The sequence below is a fragment of the Equus asinus genome, chromosome X (genome assembly GCF_041296235.1).
Source record: "Equus asinus isolate D_3611 breed Donkey chromosome X, EquAss-T2T_v2, whole genome shotgun sequence".
NCBI lineage: Eukaryota > Metazoa > Chordata > Mammalia > Perissodactyla > Equidae > Equus > Equus asinus.
The window spans coordinates 139,295,690-139,312,242 of NC_091820.1; the positions used below are offsets into that span (position 1 = coordinate 139,295,690).

Sequence of the window (16,553 nt, forward strand, 5' to 3'; positions counted from 1 at the left end):
TAGCTCAGGGCCAGTCTTCCTCAGGAAAAAGGGGATTGGCAGCAGATGTTAGCTCAGGGCTAATCGTCCTCAGAAAAAATTTTAAAAATTAAAAAGTTGATATAACTGATAGAAAAATATATGAAAACACAAAAATATTTAAAATCTCAGGGTCGGCCCTGTGGCCGAGTGGTTAAGTTTGTGCACTCCGCTGTGGTGGCCCGGGGTTTTGCCAGTTCAGATCCTGGGTGCAGACCTTTTTACGTCAAGTCTCTCACACTCTATACAATTCGCCCATGTAAAGTGTACAAATTCAGTGGTTTACCCAGTTGTGCATCCATCACCGGGTCAATTTTAGGACATTTGCATCACCCCAAAAAGAAACCCTGTACCTCTTCCCAGTGCTTGGCAGCCTGTCATGTATTTTCCATCTCTGGATTTGCTATCCTGGGCATTTCATATGAATGGAGTCATTATATGTGGCCTTTTGTGTCTGGCTTCTTTCACTGAGCATAATTCATTTGAGGTTCATCCACATTGTAGCCTGTGCCAGAGCTTGATTCCTTGTTATGGCCACATAGTAGTCCATCCTATGTATAGACCATGTTTTATCCATTCATTAGTTGATGGACATTTGGGTGGTTTTCACTTTTTGTCTATTGTGAATGATGCTATAAACTTTGCAAGTTTGTGCATGTATATTTTCACTTCTCTTGGGTTATATGCACCTAGGGGTGGACTGGCTGGGTCCTGTAATCCTGTTTACCTTTTTGAGTGACTGTATGTTTAAACACAGTTTCGTGAGGAGTGAATGACAATGTGAAGGTGCTATGGCATCTGTAAAGCACTGTATACTCGAAGGTAAGCCATTAGCAACACACACACACACACACAAGCCACACACTAGCTTACACACCTGTGTAAAATGCCCTATCTGGTGATGTCTACAACAGAAGCAGTGTACCCGAGCTCGCTGTGGCAGGCTAAATGGAGCAACAGATGTCCCTGATTTAAGTGCCATTCCCAAAGCCTGAATTCAGGCCCCCAAAGGTGCTGGGCAGGAACAGTAGGCCGGATTCCATAATAAGGGCTGAGAGGAGCCCTGATGACGCGGAGATAGGAGTGGGCCTGGGGCCAGCTTGGCCCAGCTATAGCTCCTGGGTGCAGAGCAGCCAAGGGGCTGGCGGTAGGCACACTGCTAACTGCTGTAGACGCTGAAGGACCTCTGAATGTTGTTTTTTTAGGTTGGCACCTGAGCTAACAACTAGCCAGTCTTTTTTGTATTTTCCTGCTTTTTCTGCCCAAACACCCCCAGTACATAGTCGTATATATTTTACTTGTGGGTCCTTCTAGTTGTGGCATGTGGGACCCCCCCCCCAACGTGGCCTGATGAGCGATGCCGTGTCCGTGCCCAGGGTCCGAGCCAGTGAAACCCTGGGCTGCCAAGCGGGGTGCGCGAACCACACTGGCCGGCCCCCGTCTGAATGTTCTTAATTGTTCTGGAGCCTTGGACCCTGGCGCCGTCACCCCTGAGTCTTCCAACGTCGCCTTGCTGCTCTGATGGAGAAGCGGCACTCACGGACTCGGGTGATGCCGCTGCCTGGCTTTAACCCCCAGGTGGGCTACCTGGGGGCGGGGGGCAGGGGGGGATGGCAGGGTAACCCTTTTTGCCTCAGTTCGTTCCATCTGTAACGGGATGATGGTGTTGATGGTGATAGTATCTCTCTCATAGGGCTGTGGCCAGGATTTTAGAAGTACCACCGAAATGTCCCCATTCAGGGCTGCCCTGCATTCCTGGGGAGGTTTCTATTCCCGAGACACGACCTCAGTCCTCTGCACGTCCCAGCCCCTTCCCAGCCTGGCTGTAATATCCAAGGCTCTGAGCAGAATCGGCCCCGCCTTTCCCCTCCCTGGCCCCCCTCCCCTCCTATGCAGCCCTGGATGCTCTCACCTCCCCTCTCCGAAGCCCTGTGCCCTACCGGGACGCCCACTACCCACCATTTCACAGCCTCGCGCTGGCCGGCGCCCCACCCGCACAGAGCCTGGCCAATGCGCGCGCGGGCGGAGGCCTGGGCCACGTCATTGGGTTTTGTCCCGTCACTCATTGGGCCCCAGCCAATCAGCGTCGCCTGCACCACGCCAAGCGCGCCAGACGACTCCCCGAGGGTCCGGCACCTCCCCTCGCGAGGCTGGAGCCCAGCTGGCTCCAAGGGGCCCGGTCCACATGCGGAGAGGAGCAGGCTGCGGCCCTGGCCCCCGGAAAGAGTCGGACTAGGGTACTGCCCCTAAAAGCCAACTGACTGGCGGTAGAGTGCACAGGTATGGCCAGAGAGAAGGGGACGCTAGGATGGGATGGGGTGGGGGTTGTGATGTCAGTGGAGGAGTAGGGTGCAGGGAAGGCAAGGGTGGAGATGGGTAGAGGTGTGCAGCCCAAGCCCTCCTGGACTCCTAAAAGGAGGGAAAGTGATGCAGAGCGGAGTTCCTCTTCAGACTCAGACCTCTGAAGCAAGTGGAGTCTCAGCCACAACATCCCTATCCCCACAGACACACTGCCCCAGGTTTGCCCTCACTTACCAGGAGAAAGTAAGCCGGGTACCTTCTACCTCTTCACTGTGGTATCATGCCTAGCAGGCCATGCTTGGGATCCGGAAAACAGTGGCCTGGAATTCAGAAATCCTGAAATGCTACCACGTGTGATTCCCTATTTGATGGGGAGGACAAACAGCAGATTACAAAACGCTGAGAGCAGGAACCCAAGAGTGCACTGGGGGGTGTAGGGGCAGAGATGAAAGATACCCCCACCCTTAATGTATGCCTGTCCCCCTGGAGCATGCTGTGATTGGAACGTAGTTATGGGTCTCATGGCAACAGGGGGTGGTTGCAAAGGGTCTGGAGGACAACGGTGTCTCCTTGCAAGGCACCCGCCCCCAGCGAGGTAATGACACAGTCCTCAAGCAAGAGAACACCAGTCCCCCAGACACAGGAGGGAGTCTCAAAGGGACCGGGGGCTTCTTGATTGTCAGCTGCAACTGAGGCCAACCAGATGTCCCAATTCCAGGTTTCAGGGTTCCACTCCTCTGACCGCTGCCCGGCCTTTCACATGAGGAACGTGGAGAGGCTGGGAATTCAACTGACACTGGGATCCTGTGACCCTCACAATTGAATGTTGCGTTGGATTTTCAGCACTGTCAGCCCTGCAGTACAGGAAGCAAGAGAGGTTTTAGGGCTGTCATGGAAGTTCTCTGGTTGTCATACTGTGACTTGAGCTGAGAGGTAAGGAACCCGAGCCTTTCATTTTTTCTCTGCACGCTCTCAGGTGCACTCGGGAATCATCCCACGCCATAGTCTTCATAGCCATCGTTACCGCCACGACAGTCCAGGGCAGCAGCCGCTCCAGCTCCCCAGGCACTTGCTGCAGTTGGCCCTTCACCCCAATCAACCACAGGTTGAGAGCCTGATGAATCCTGGGGTCCCTGCAGGCCACGGGTGCCTCACACCCCCACTTCCCACTGGTGAGGAGCTCAGCCCTGCCCTGCACTCCAGCCCAAGGGAAGCACAACCAGACGAATCCCAAAATTCTGTCTTCTGGGACCACTCATAGTACCCATTCTCTATCGGTCAGACATGGGTCAGGGTACAAAAAATATACAGAGATTCTCAACAGAGGGGATTGAATAAGAGCAGTTGGTTACCCAGGGATTGGAGGGCTGAAGTGACAGGGATAATACAGGAAGAAGCTGCCGCCCCTAGAGCGAGAGGAAGAAGGAAAGAGGCCTAGAAGCCAGGATGGAGGGGCGTTGAAGAGCCAGAGCCTGGATCTTTGAGGGGGTGCTGCTGCAGTTTCTCAGGGAAGGAGGAACCAACATCAGCAGCTACAAGGGGGAAGGGGGCAGGAGGTAATTTCCAAGGCACCATCTTCCAGGTCACTGATTCTTTCTTCAGTGGCATCTATTTGTGGTTTAATCCATCCGTTGAGATTTTTATTTCAATGACGAGTTTTTTTTTTTTACTTCTAAAGTTCTTGTTCTTTTTCAAATCTGCCTGAGCTTTAAAAATTATTCTGAACTTTTAAATTCCTTCTTTTGTGTCTTTCTTTTGTTGTGTCTCAGAGGCTACTGAAGCGTTGGGGAGTTGGAGTAGCTTTATATCACAATAGCACATTTGTAACGATAATGTCACTCTGTGTTTCAAAGTCCCCCCTGATTAAGCACAAGAGTGGAAGGTGGTTCTTTTTCTCACCTCCTCCCTTGGTGATGTGCTGGCCTAAGGCCTGGGGGACATTCACCTGGGGTCACCTCTGACACCTTCAGGACGTACTGATGTGCCACACGCACGCCCCAGGAATCTCCAAGTGAGGGAGCGAGCCAGGCTGTAGAGCATAGCCCACAAAAGGGGATTGGGATTGGAACCCAGCATCCTTGATCTTCCACCTTGCCTCGGCCACTTGCTGGCTAGTGATTCAGAACACGCTACTCAACCCTTCTGTGTCGTATATTTCCCCATCTGGAGAATGGGGATAATGCTGCTACCAACCCCGAGGGCTGCCATGAGGATGGGATGGGTGAGTCCAGGCACGTAGCAAACGCTCAGGGCCATTACCGCAAAGTATGTTATCTGGCCTCTGACAGTTACACCCTGGGAACGTGGACAGGGCCAGTCTTCTCTTTGACAGACCTGCTGGTTCTCCATGAGGGTGGGCGGTGTCTTCAGTTTGAGGTTGCTGACCCATCTTCAGTAAGGCCTCTGGGAGTCCTGGGTGGGAAGCCTGGGGTGAGGAGCCCAGCAGTACAACCACGATGAGGGGCAGTTTCTCTCTCAACCAGGGGTTCGCTGAAGCCCCTCTGGCTGTGGCGGTGAGGGGGGAAGGCAGCCCCTGGTCGTGGATGCTGGCGGGGGTGGGTGGGGGGTGGAGAGGAGTTCTTTGTCTCCTCACTCAGACCCATGTTCAGATGGGCCCACTTCTTTTTTTTTTTTTTCTTTTTTATGCTGAGGCCGATTGGCCCTGAGCTAACATCTGTTGCCAATCTTCCTCTTTTTGCTTGAGGGAGATTCACCCTGAGCTAACGTCTGTGCCAATCTTCCTCTATTCTGTATGTGGGCCGCTGCCACAGTATGGCTGCCGACGAGTGGTGTAAGTCTGCGCACGGGGAACTGAACCCGGGTGCCGAAGTGGAGCGAGCGGAACTTAACCACTAGGCCCCGGGGTGGCCCCTCAACTTCTTTTTAGATCTCTGTCCTTCCTTTTTGCCGAGGAGGTGACCCTTCAAGAGCACTGGTTTTAGGTGGGATCTCAGTTCTGCTCTCACCTTCTGAGGCCCGTGATCCCCGAGCGCCTTGGAAACCCAGCCCGGCAGCTCCTCGAGGGGCCTGAGCCCCAGCCTTCCCCGCCTCAGCCCTGTGTTTTCATTGGCTCTGTTTCCCCAGGGATTTCCCTCACTTACCTGTGGGCCACCTAGGCATTTGAATAATGTAACTAAACTCTTCTCATTACATATTTCCTTGTCTCTCTCCCAAACTGGACGGGCATCCTTGGAGGGCAGGGACTGGGTGTCGGAGAGGCACCGCCCCCAATCCTGGCCTAGGCAGCACTGAGTCATGTGCCCAATACCCCGCCTCCCAGGCCACAGAGATTGGGCCGGCAGGCGGGCCTGCCAGCCTGAGTCAACGAGGAATTGGCAATGGAGACTCAGAAATTCCGCCCCGAGTCTCCTCACTCTAGTCACACATGGGAAGAGGCCTTTGTGCCCAGGATACGCAAGCCAGAAATCGTCAATGGAGAGTTTGATAAATTTGGTCATATAACAATGTATTACTTCTTTTTTTTTTTTTTTTTTTAAGGAAGATTAGCCCTGAGCTAACTACTGCCGATCCTCCTCTTTTTGCTGAGGAAGACTGGCCCTGAGCTAACATCCATGCCCATCTTCCTCTGCTGAATACGTGGGACGCCTACCACAGCATGGCTTTTTGCCAGGGGGTGCCATGTCCGCACCCGGGATCCGAACCGGCGAACCCTGGGCTGCTGAGAAGTGGAACGTGCGAACTTAACCGCTGCGCCACCAGGCCGGCCCCTGTATTACTTCTTGACCACCCAAACCAGCGAGCCTAGTCTGATTTCAAGGGAAAATTTTCAACTGTGTGCTTTAAAAATATGCAAGGTGGTAATGTAAACTGGTACAGCCTCTGTGAAAGGCAGTCTGGCAGTTTCTTCTAAAGCTAGACATCCACCTCCATAGGACCCAGCGATTGCAGTCCTGGGCATTTATGTCAGAGATATGGAAACTTAACCATCACAGGAAAACCTGCACGCGAATGTTCATAGCCGGTTTATTTACTGGGAGCAAGCAACATGTCCTTCAGTGGGGGAATGCTTGAACAAACTGTGGTAGATCCGCACCAAGGACCGTAGCCAGCGACACAAAGGCAGAACTGACTGTTGATACATGCAACAATTTGGATGGATCTCAAGGGCATTATGTGAGTGGGGGAAAAAAAGGCCCACCCCAGGTCACATACTGCATGGTTCCATTTATGTAACAGTCTTCAACTGACAATTCTAGAGATGAGAATCCAATACTGGTGCCATGGGTTGAGAGGAGGACGCGGGCAGGCTGTGGCTATGAAAGGTCAACAGGAGGGATCCCTGCGAGAGGCCGCGGGGGGTCACTTATCCAGGATCTACACGGGTGGTGAAACTGCACAGAGCACGCGCGCACCCACCCACACCCACCCACGGACGAAACCCGGAGCAGCGCTCGGATGGCAGCAGTGCCATTTCCTGGTGTGCGACGGCACCAGATGCGCGAGACGCCGACACCGGGGGAACCGCGGGAGGGGCTCCCGCCTCTCGGACGTGTTTCTTATGTAAGTTCCTGTGAATGTAATCACTTCAAACTACACGCTCACACGAAAAGCACACAGGCAGGGCTTAGCCTGTACAGACAGGACGACTGGCGCGACCCGGCAGGGAGAGTTCCCGCTCTCCCCGCGGGCGCGTCCAGGACTCCCGCAGCCCGCCAGAACGGAGGGCCCCGCGGGGAGCGCGCGGGGGCGGAACCGAGAGGCGCGCACGCGGCCGGCTTGTTTTGATTGGGCAGAAGGAGTGTCCGTCAGGCCAGAGGCGCTGCGCTTCCTCGGGAGCCTTGTGGGTGCGTCCCGTCACGAGCCGAGCCTGGTCATTGGCGGGGCCAGCCGGAAAGGGTGGGGCGGAGCAGGGCGGTGGAGCGGGGCTTCCGGTGGGCGAGCTGAGGGGCGGGGGATGTGGAGATGGGCGTGGGGGTGGCCAGGGCGGGGCCCGACACGCCCGGACGACGACCCGGCCCGCTCGCCACCGCCCCCCGCTCCCCGCCCCTCTGGGGCGTGTGTCTCGCCAGAGTCCTTGTTCCCCAAGACTCTCCCGGGGAGAGGCCGAGGAGAAGCCTCCACTGAGTCCAGGCCCCGAGAGACCGTGGGGGCTCCGTCGGGCGCCGCTCCCGGCAGGACGCCCCCCACCACCCTAAGGGTGGCTGGCCCTCTAGACGGCCAGGGACAGTGTGTCGGGGTCCCCAGGGACCTGGGGGGGGGAGAGGGCGGCGACTCCCCCCGGGATGGGAAAGGGCACAGTCACTCCCTCTCCCGCTGAGCCCAGTCCTGGCCTCGGAGAACTGTCTCGCTCCGCGATCCCGGGAGCTTCTACCCTCCCAGGGCCCAGACTGTGGCCCCCGCCCCCGGCCCCGCACGCACGCGCACACGCACACTCCTTGCCCGGCCCACTGTTTCAGCGCCTCCCGCGTGTGTTCAGGACGGTTCTCTGTAAAGCGTGGACCCGCCCCCCGCAACCACAGCGTAGTATCCAGGGAGAGGTGGGCAGAGCTGGGGCCGGTACCCGGGGACGTGGTGTCTGCCGGAAGTGTCTGTCTGTGCTTTTAGAGGTGGGGACGGCGGGAAGGTAAAAGAGTCTTCCCCGTGCCACTGGACAGTGTGGCCCACTGGGAGGGACTCCTGCCCAAGCACCCCTGTACCCAGGACGGCCTGTGGTCGCAGCCGTCAGCTGTGCCTGCCTGCCTGCCTCTCCCCTGGGGAGGTCCAGGTGAGCCCCGCAGAGAAAGCTCCTGGCTTCTCTGGAAGTGAGTGCGACCAGGAACCAGCCATCCCGGTGCTTCTCACGCTGGAGGGTGCGTGGGAACACCTAGAGGGCTTGTTCAAACCTGGGTCCCCGGGCCCCACCCCAGAGTCTCTGATCTTGCAGATCTGGGGTGGGGCCTGAGAACTGATGGCTCCAACAAGCTCCCGGGTGGTGCGGGTGCTGCTGGTCTAGAACCGACCCTCCCGTGAGAAGCACCGCTCTGGAGGCCCGAGATTCCTAGGTGTGTGCCCCCTCCACTACCCGGGGCTGCCTCCTTTGCAGGGTCCCGACAGGTCCGGGAAACGCCAGCGGAGTGCCAGCCCTCGGGAGATCCGGGGCTTCCCATGGAGCAGCAGTCACCCGTCCCTGCCTGGATGCCGCCGCTGGAGGGCGCCGCCGTCCACAGCCCGGGGGAAAAGGCGTCAGGCTTGCACGGATAACAATCCGGACAGGTGGGAGGGAGGGACGGAGATCAGGAGATGAGATTTGTGCCTGGGAGTGGGGAGGGAAAGAACTCTCTGATGAGGCAGAGGAAAGACCCAAACGCGGGGCTCGCGGGTGGCAAAGGAACGTGGGCCCTGAGACCGAGAACGTGCGTTTGCGAGAGCAGGGAGGCCAGAAAGGACCTTGTCTGCCTGGGAACTGCCCTGACAGTTGTCTGGTCGGTGGAGGTGGCCGGCTCTTGAGCTGCTGGGAAGCCGCCGCCTTTCCTGCTAAATGGTCCTCACCAAGATGGTCTCCCAGCTCCTGGGTGAGGCTGCCCAGACCCGCTCAGGGCCCCGTGGCACCCCCGCCCTGCTCCGTGCTCCCCGGGCTTTGGCCAGTCTTTGCTGTGGTCGGTCTTTGTTCGGTTCCACCGTGGCCTGTCGTCCAGTTGGAGCAGCAGGTGAAATGCAGTGCCAGTCACGGGTGCAAGTCACCATTTGTCCCTGGAGCCAGCGGTTGTGCGGCCCCAGCACCGGAGCCTCTTCTGGCTGTGGGGTCAAATGGTGGAGTGGCCTTTGGCTTTGCTTTTCCTTGTTCCCCTCCTCAACCTCCTTTTCCTAAGGGGTCACCGGGCTTTTCCATGTCGACTGGTTCAAGCTCTCCATACGTTAATGATATGAGCCCTGAGTCACATCTTGCTGCTATTTTTTCCCCACTTTGTCACTTGTCTCTTGACTTTGTGGTTTGGGGTTTGCATTTGGTCAGGCAGGCGATTTTAGTTTTCACGTCGTCAGACTTTGCAGGCTTTTCCTAATGGCTTCTGGAGTTTCTCCTCGGCCTGCTTGCTTCAGACTTACTTAGAGTGGCCTTCTCCATTTGAAGTCATGCGTGAGTTACCCATTGCTGCGTAACAGATGAGCCCAAACGTCGCGCCTTAGCACAGCTACCACTTGTGATCTCCCAGGTGTCTGAAGGACAGGCTCCTAGAGGGCTTGGCTGGGAGGTTCTGGCTCAGGGTCTCTCACAGGCTGCGGTCAAGACACCAGCTGGGGACGCAGCCATCTGGTCTGCCGGGGGTGGACTCTGCTTCCAAGATCACTCACGTGGCTGTGGTAGGGGCCTTGTGCCTCCCTGCGGGGCCTCTCCATAGGGCTGCTCAGGGCAGGGCTCCCCCAGAGCCAGTGATCCAGCAGAGACAGAGCCGGGGAGGGCGGTCCCAAGGTCGAAGCTGCAGTCTTTTTATAACTTCGTCTCTAAGTGACACCCGCTCGCCTCTGCTGTACTTTTATGGGTCGCATGGGTCAGCCCTGGAACCCACCAGGGCATAGGTTGTTTCCGTTCACGGCGAATGAGAAGGCTCTGAGGAGCCTCCTTGCTCCTGAACCTGGGTGTGGGACTCCTGGTCCGGCACGAGCGCCTCAGGAACACGTCCTTTGCCTAAGCCTGTGTTTGTAAGGGCAGAGGGTGGCTCTTCCGTCTTTAAAGGGTTGCAAACAAAACACACAAAATTCCAGAGAAAGGGAGAAGAATATGCAACAGAGCCCCTGTGTGGCCCGAAAAGCCCACGGTGTGTGCTCTCTGCCCTTTGCAGAGGAGGTTGCGGCCCTGGTGGCGGTCCCAGGGAGTTGTGCAGCCCCGGGCACACGGGCAGGAAGCTCTTTCTCATCACGGCAGCCAGCCCATTCAGCGCCAGTGCCGTGTGAGTCCCCACCCAGGCCCTGGCCGCAGGATGCTCCCCGACCTCCAGCGTCCCCAGCCAGTGGCTCAGTCCTGCCCCCACTCCCTCTCCTCCCCAGGGGCAGGGGTGGGGGCAGGGCAGCTGCCCTGCCTGAGGTGGGAGTGACCTCCCTCTGCACACAGGCACGGTCCCTCCCCTCCCCTCCCACCTTCCCCCATGCTGCCAGTGAAGTGGGTGGGGGCAGGGAGTGGAGTGGAGTGGTGTGGGCCACATTGTGGAGGTGCAGGCTGACAAGGCGCACCCCTTTTCCTCAATGACGGTGTCAGGTAGCCCCGTGCTGGGCTCTGGTGGCTCAGGTGGTGGCAGGCGCCAGCCTGGAGGGGGCAGCCGAGTGTCCAGTTGTTCCCGGGAAGGAGCTCCTGCTGTGGCCAAAGGAGGCCCTTTGTGTCTCGCGTCCCTGGATACGTGCCCGCCCCATCCTTCCTGACTGGGCCTCAGAGATGACGTCCCGTATGGACAGCTAATTTTCGACAAGGCAGCCAAGAGCATACAATGGAGAAAGGAAAGTCTCTTCAGTACACGGTGCTGGGAAAACTGGACAGCCACGTGCAAAAGAATGAGACTAGACCGCTATCTTACACCATCCACGAAAATTAACTCAAAGTGGGTTAAAGACTTGCACGTAAGACCCAAAACCGTAAACCTCCTAGAAGAGTCTCGCTAGCACCTTCCTTCCTCGCTGCCACCTGAGCTGGCGGGGCCCGAGCGCAGGGCGAGCCTGGGGACCCTCGGCCTCCGGCGCCTTCACGCCGTCTCGGAGCGGATAGTGCTGTGAGGAGGCACCGCGCTGGCCGACCCAGCTGGATCTGCTCGTTGTGGGTAGGGACTGCGTGTGCCCTCGGGAGGCGTCGGTGCAGGGCGCCCGGCCCCCGGGGGCTGCGAGCGGCCGGGATCCTCGGGCTGCTGGCTGGAAGAATTGGACCTGGAGATAAAGGATGCATGTACACCTAGAGGAGAAGTTAGCCCTGTGTCCTGTTGACAGAGGAATTATCGATACTCTGATCAAGCTGGAGCAGAGTTTAGAAGGAATATCCTGGCTGAATATTGCTGAAAACTTCAGTCAAGTTCTCTTCCCATATTGATATTGTCCTTGCAGCTTCGCAGACCAAGTCAGATCCATTAGTTACAGAAGCATGGGAGAGCGGTTCACGGAGACTCGGAGGGAACAGGGACTAAACACCACCTGCCATGCACCATCGCAGAGCCTCAGAGTCAAGGGTGCGGCCCCTTGGGAGACCCCCACCCGGTGCCTTGCTCGCTGCCCTCTCCCCACGGCAGCCCATTCCATCTCTTAAGATGGTGCGGCGGTGCTGTGTCTGGGTGCCCGGAAGAAGGGCATGCTGATGTAACGCTGAGGCCAACTGAAAAGTGACCGGAAGCTAGGATGCCCTTGAAGGGTGTGACAGCTAAGCACAAGAGGGGAATTCGGCGCGGGCTCCCTCTCCACAAGAAGAAAGGAAAAGGCCCTCGCGTCCCTCCGGACAGGCACACCCCGCTCCCCGACCTGCCCCTGTTTTTATACACGTGTCTTTTAAATTAACACTGCGAGACATTTTGTATCCTCTCTCCACTAGGAATTAGTCTAAAAACAATTAGTAGACAAACCAAGCATTCCTTTCTTAAAGTAAACGGAATTTTTTAAAGTGAAAAAAAAAAAAAGAAAAAGAAAAAACTCCTAGAGGAGAACACAGGCAGTACGCTCTTTGACATTGGTCTCAGCAGTATCTTTTTGGATCTGTCTCCTCGGGCAAGGGAAACAAAGGGGAAAATAAGCAAATGGGGCTACATCAAACTAAGAAGCTTCTGCCCAGCAAAGGAAAAGACAACCTACCGACTGGGAGAAGATATTGGCAAATCGTATATCTGATAAGGGATTATTCTACAAAATATATAAAGAACTCATACATCTCAACAACGACAAAAAAAGCAAACAACCGGACCAACACAGGGGCTGAGGATCTGAACAGACATTTTTCCAAAGAAGTTGTACAGATGGCCACAGGCACATGAAAAGATGCACCACGTCACCAATCATCAGGGAAATGCAGATCAAAACCACAGTAGGTATCACCTCAGGCCCATCAGAATGGCTATTATTAAAAAGACAAGAAACAACCAGTGTTGGCGAGGGTGTGGACAAAAGGGGCCCTCGTGCACTACTGGTGGGAGTGCAGACTGGTGCAGCCACTATGGAAAGAGGTATGGAGGTTCCTCAAAACATTAAAAATAGAACTACCATAGGATCCAGCTATCCCCCTTCTGGGTAAATTCCTCTTTGGGGTAAATACATCTGAAGAACACTACTTTGAAAAGATATATGCACCCCTGTGTTCATTGCAGCGTTATTCACAATAGCCAAGACACGGAAACAACCAAAGTGCCCACCGACGGATGAACGGAAAAAGACGACGTGGTGTGTGTGTATATACATGCATACACATACAATGGGATGCTACTCAGCTGTGAAGAAAGATGAAATGGTGCCATTTGTGACAACGTGGATGGACCTTGAGGGTATGATGCTAAGTGAAATAAGTCAGACCGAGAAAGACAAATACTGTATGACTTCACTCATGTGGAAGATAAACAAACAGATACAGGGAACACATTGGTAGTTACCAGAGGGAAGGGGGGTGGGGGGAGGGCGAAAGGGGTAAAGGGGGACATTTTTATGGTGACAGATGGAGACTAGACCTTTGGTGGGGAACATGATGTATACGGAAGTCGAAATCTAATGATGTACACCTGAAATCTATATCATGTTATAAACCAATGTGACCTCAATAATAAAACGAGAGAGAGAAATGACTTTCCAGTGACGTGCTTGGTGGCTCTGAATTTGTCACACAGGTTCTGTGGGCGGTGTAGTGCTTTCCCTGTTGGCTCTCGCTGCTGGGCAACGCCGGGGCCCTTGGCGACAGCTCCTGGCACCGTGTGAGGCCGCCGTGCGCCTCTCGAACCCGAGGACGGGGGGTTTTGGGGGAGCCGGGCTCTCTGTCTCCCAGGAGCAGAAGCAGAGGCTAAGGCAGTGCTCGCTGGGCCTTACCTCGGGGCTCGTAGTCCTGGCTCCTGGGGACACCCCTCAGCCAGGGTGTCGGGCCGCGTGGTCCTGGGGCTCCCCTGGAGACGCTCAGGCCCAGCGCAGCCCCACACTCCTGGGCCATCTGACCACTGTCCTCACTGTCCCCCTGGCCTGTGACCGAGCAGAGCAGCCTTCCAGTCCCTCGGCCCTGAGCAGGAGGCACACTGAGGAGGGCTCGGCTTCCCTGCAGTCTTCCCTCGGAGGCAGCCTGCCCACGGGGGCCTGGGGGCCAGCTGGGTGCTGGGTCCCCCTAACCCAGCTCCACAACGCCCTTGCCCCGGGGGAGGTCCTCTTAGTGGCCCGCTCTGTGGATGGGCACAGTCGGGGCAGCAGCCAGACCCCGTCCCCACCCACCCACCAGCCCACCTTCAGTACCCATCCTTGGCCCCCACCCTCTCTGCGCAAGGACCTGGCTGCTTTTCCCACTGAGCTCGGGGCGTCTGGGCCCGGCCCGTCCTCAGCAGGTGCGCAGACCCAAGGGCCACCCCCAGCCCTGCCCACTGCTCTGCCGTCTCCTCAGCCCTGCTGCCCTGGCTGCGGCCTCATGGGGCTCACGGGGACCCGCTGCGACCCCTGTTGCGGAGGGCGGGGGTGGAGGCAGCCAAAGCCAGCCCGACCTCTGAGCGGCACAGGGTCCTCCTGTGCCAGGTAATGCCCTCCCTGGAGACGCCTGTGGCCTGAGGAGGACACTGGTGCAGGCAACTGGGCCCGTCCTCTGGGGGACCTGTGGCAGCTGGGACGGGCCCGGGGCCCTGGAGTGGGATGAGACCGTCCTGAGCCACAGAGCACCGAGCCAGCGCGCTGGAGGTCCCCGCGGCCAGCAGCTGCTCGCTGACCCTGACTTAGCAGCCGCCCCTTCCTTGGCCCACTGGCTCCAGCGGGGTTCCCCGGGGGCTGCCCTGGAGGGCCCTGGCTCCATGCCCTGGAGTGGGGTGAGGCCGCCCGTGCTGGGGGGCCCTGTGGGAACCCCAGTGGTCTCCGACTGATGTTCCCGTTGTTGAGGTGCTGGGACGCCCTCATTGTCCGGTGGGTGGCAGCCCCACCCTGAGGGGCCCGGTGCTCCCCTTTCCTCACCTGGGTCCCTTCCAGCCTCCTGTGGGGACAGGCAGCAGGGAGGGTCAGGTGCAGAGGGTCGGGTGTGGCCGGGGCAGGGGTGGAGGCTGGCCAGGTGTGGGTGGGGGCGGTCAGCTCAGCCATCCCCCTGCCCTGCCCGGACTCAGACCGGGCACGACCTGCAGGAAGGGGGGCTGCTCCCAACTGGGGCGGCCAGCTGTCCCCTCCCCAGACTTAGGTGAGATGGGGCCAGCCCGGGGAGGGCGTGTGGCCGGGGCCTCTCCTCTGCTCCTGGTACCTGTTGGCAAGCAGGGCTCAGGCGTGGGGCCCGGTGGGGCTGCCCGGGCCACCACTCCTGCTGGCTCTGGGTGGGTGGCCAGGCCTTGACACACTGTGTGTGAGCCCAGCTGAGGGTCCAGGCCGTGCACCTCCCTGTCTTCCTGCCAGCAGCCGGGGTGTCCTCAGGGGATTTGCTCAGTGGGGTCGGGTCCCAGGCTGTTTGCCCCCAACAGGACGGGGTCCCCGTGCCGTGCTCCTTTTCCTGGGGTCATCTGCCTGTCCTCCCCCGGAGCCCTGGCAGAGGCAGCGCCCGAGTCTCGCTCCCTCCTGCCCCCTGCCTGGGCAGGCCTGGTCTGGCCTGTAGCCTCTATCCAGGGCTGTCCCCGGGGGCCTGTTCCCCCCAGGTTGCCGTCTTCTGCCCTGCTGCCCCACGTGTGTCACGGCTGCCTGGGTGCGATGTGGTGTCCGGAGCGGGGACAGGCACTCCCGGTTAGCTCGGCTCGGCTCTGGGGCCCTTTTCCCCATGGGGCCCTGCCAGGCGGGGGCTTGGAGAGGATGGGAGGCACGACTCTCTCCTCTTGGCGGGACGGGCCAGGAGGCTCTAGAGGGTGACTCAGGGGAGGGAGGGCTGCCTGGTGGGCTGAGGGGAGAAGGGGGTGCCTCGGGGGGACTTCTATCCCCCACCGGTGCTAGACCTCTCTAGCAGGAGGCAGGCCTGGCTCTGCTTCCTCCTGCCCCTTCTCCAGCTGGGCAGCTTCTAGAAGCTTCCAGAGTGCACCTGCCTCCCTCCCCTCCCAGCCAGCAAGAGCAGTGGGGGAAGTGGTGGGCCAGGAGGCGGGGCCTGACTTCTTGCAGCTGTGTCCTGCCTGCGTCTGCTTTCCGGGGGCGGAGTTTCCAGCGACTGGCCACCAGGAGCCTGGGCAGCATCCCAGTGATAGTGAGGATCCAGTGCCACTTTCCTGCAGGTCTGTGGCTGCCCCTGTTGTGCCCGTTTCCCCTCCCATGCTGGGGAGTGGGATGGGTAGAGTCCTTGGTCTTGGCTTTAGGGAGCTGCCCACTGGCCACTGCGTGGTCCTCTCTTTGTCTCTTCCCTGAGCTCATGCTCTTTCTCACTAGGCCATGGCCAAGAAGCAACTGTACCCTAGGCTCTGGGCTCATGCTGGCCCAGAAAGTGCTTCCAGAATGGGGCATGGCTGGCATGCCTTGAGCTGCCCAGTTGGGGGTGCACAAAGCAGAAAGCTGAGCATTGCCTGGCTTTGGGGCTCTTTCTCGCATGTTGGGGGCAACACTGCCTGCAGCCCAAGGCAGGGAGGGGTGTGGCTGTGTGCGCCACAATGGGGACATCAGAGATGTATGCAGAGGGCTGCAAAGCTGGGAGAACTCGGGTGGAGTATTGGGTGATTTGTTTTGGTTTTTAGATTATGAGATGCTTGGGCAGGATGTGAGAGGTGATGGACAGGATGTAGAGGAAGGGATGGTTAAGAGAGGGACTGAGGGGCCAGCCCGGTGGTGCAGCGGTTAAGTGTGCACATTCCGTTTCTCGGCGGCCCGGGGTTCGCTGGTTCAGATCCCGGGTGCGGACATGGCACTGCTTGGCAAATGCCATGCTGTGGTAGGCGTCCCACATATAAAGTGGCCAGTCTTCCTCATACAAAATCATATCAGGGCCAGTCTTCCTCAACAAAAAGAGGAGGATTGGCAGTAGTTAGCTCAGGGCTAATCTTCCTCAAAGAAAAAAAAGGAGAGGGACTGAGGGGCCGGCCTGGTGGCACAGCGGTTAAGTGCACACATTCTGCTTCGGTCGCCTGGGGTTTGCCGGTTCGGATCCCGGGTGTGGACATGGCACCGCTTGGCAAGCCATGCTGTGGCAGACGTCCCACATATAAAGTGACCAG

At 57.9% G+C, this 16,553-nt stretch overlaps 1 protein-coding gene across 5 annotated transcripts; it reads left to right on the forward strand.

Annotated features, from left to right (window-relative positions):
• Positions 1–2,134: 2,134 nt before the first annotated feature.
• Positions 2,135–11,962, forward strand: LOC123282613 (proline-rich protein 36-like). 5 transcript variants are annotated; one of them, XR_011499766.1, is made up of 6 exons: positions 2,135–2,298; positions 3,038–3,252; positions 5,818–8,044; positions 8,363–8,532; positions 10,098–10,205; positions 10,511–11,962. XR_011499766.1 is itself a non-coding variant. In XM_070502606.1 (6 exons), the coding sequence occupies exons 3-6, from the start codon at positions 6,736–6,738 to the stop codon at positions 10,512–10,514; spliced, it is 387 nt and encodes a 128-aa protein (XP_070358707.1). In that variant the 5' UTR covers positions 2,135–2,298; positions 3,038–3,252; positions 5,818–6,735; the 3' UTR covers positions 10,515–11,962. The 5 variants fall into 5 exon arrangements, 2 of the variants coding, with proteins under 2 accessions (XP_070358707.1, XP_070358706.1); XM_070502606.1 differs by having other exon boundaries at positions 5,818–6,840; XM_070502605.1 differs by having other exon boundaries at positions 5,818–7,903; positions 10,098–11,962.
• The last annotated feature ends 4,591 nt before the right edge of the window (positions 11,963–16,553 follow it).

Coding starts and splice junctions, on each gene's coding strand:
- LOC123282613 (XM_070502605.1), top strand. CDS start 7,563: ATGGGAAAGGGCACAGTCACTCCCTCTCCCGCTGAGCCCAGTCCTGGC. Junction 7,904..8,362: donor GAGGTGGGGACGGCGGGAAG/GTAAAAGAGTCT, acceptor CCTCCTTTGCAG/GGTCCCGACAGGTCCGGGAA. Junction 8,533..10,097: donor ACGGATAACAATCCGGACAG/GTGGGAGGGAGG, acceptor TGCCCTTTGCAG/AGGAGGTTGCGGCCCTGGTG.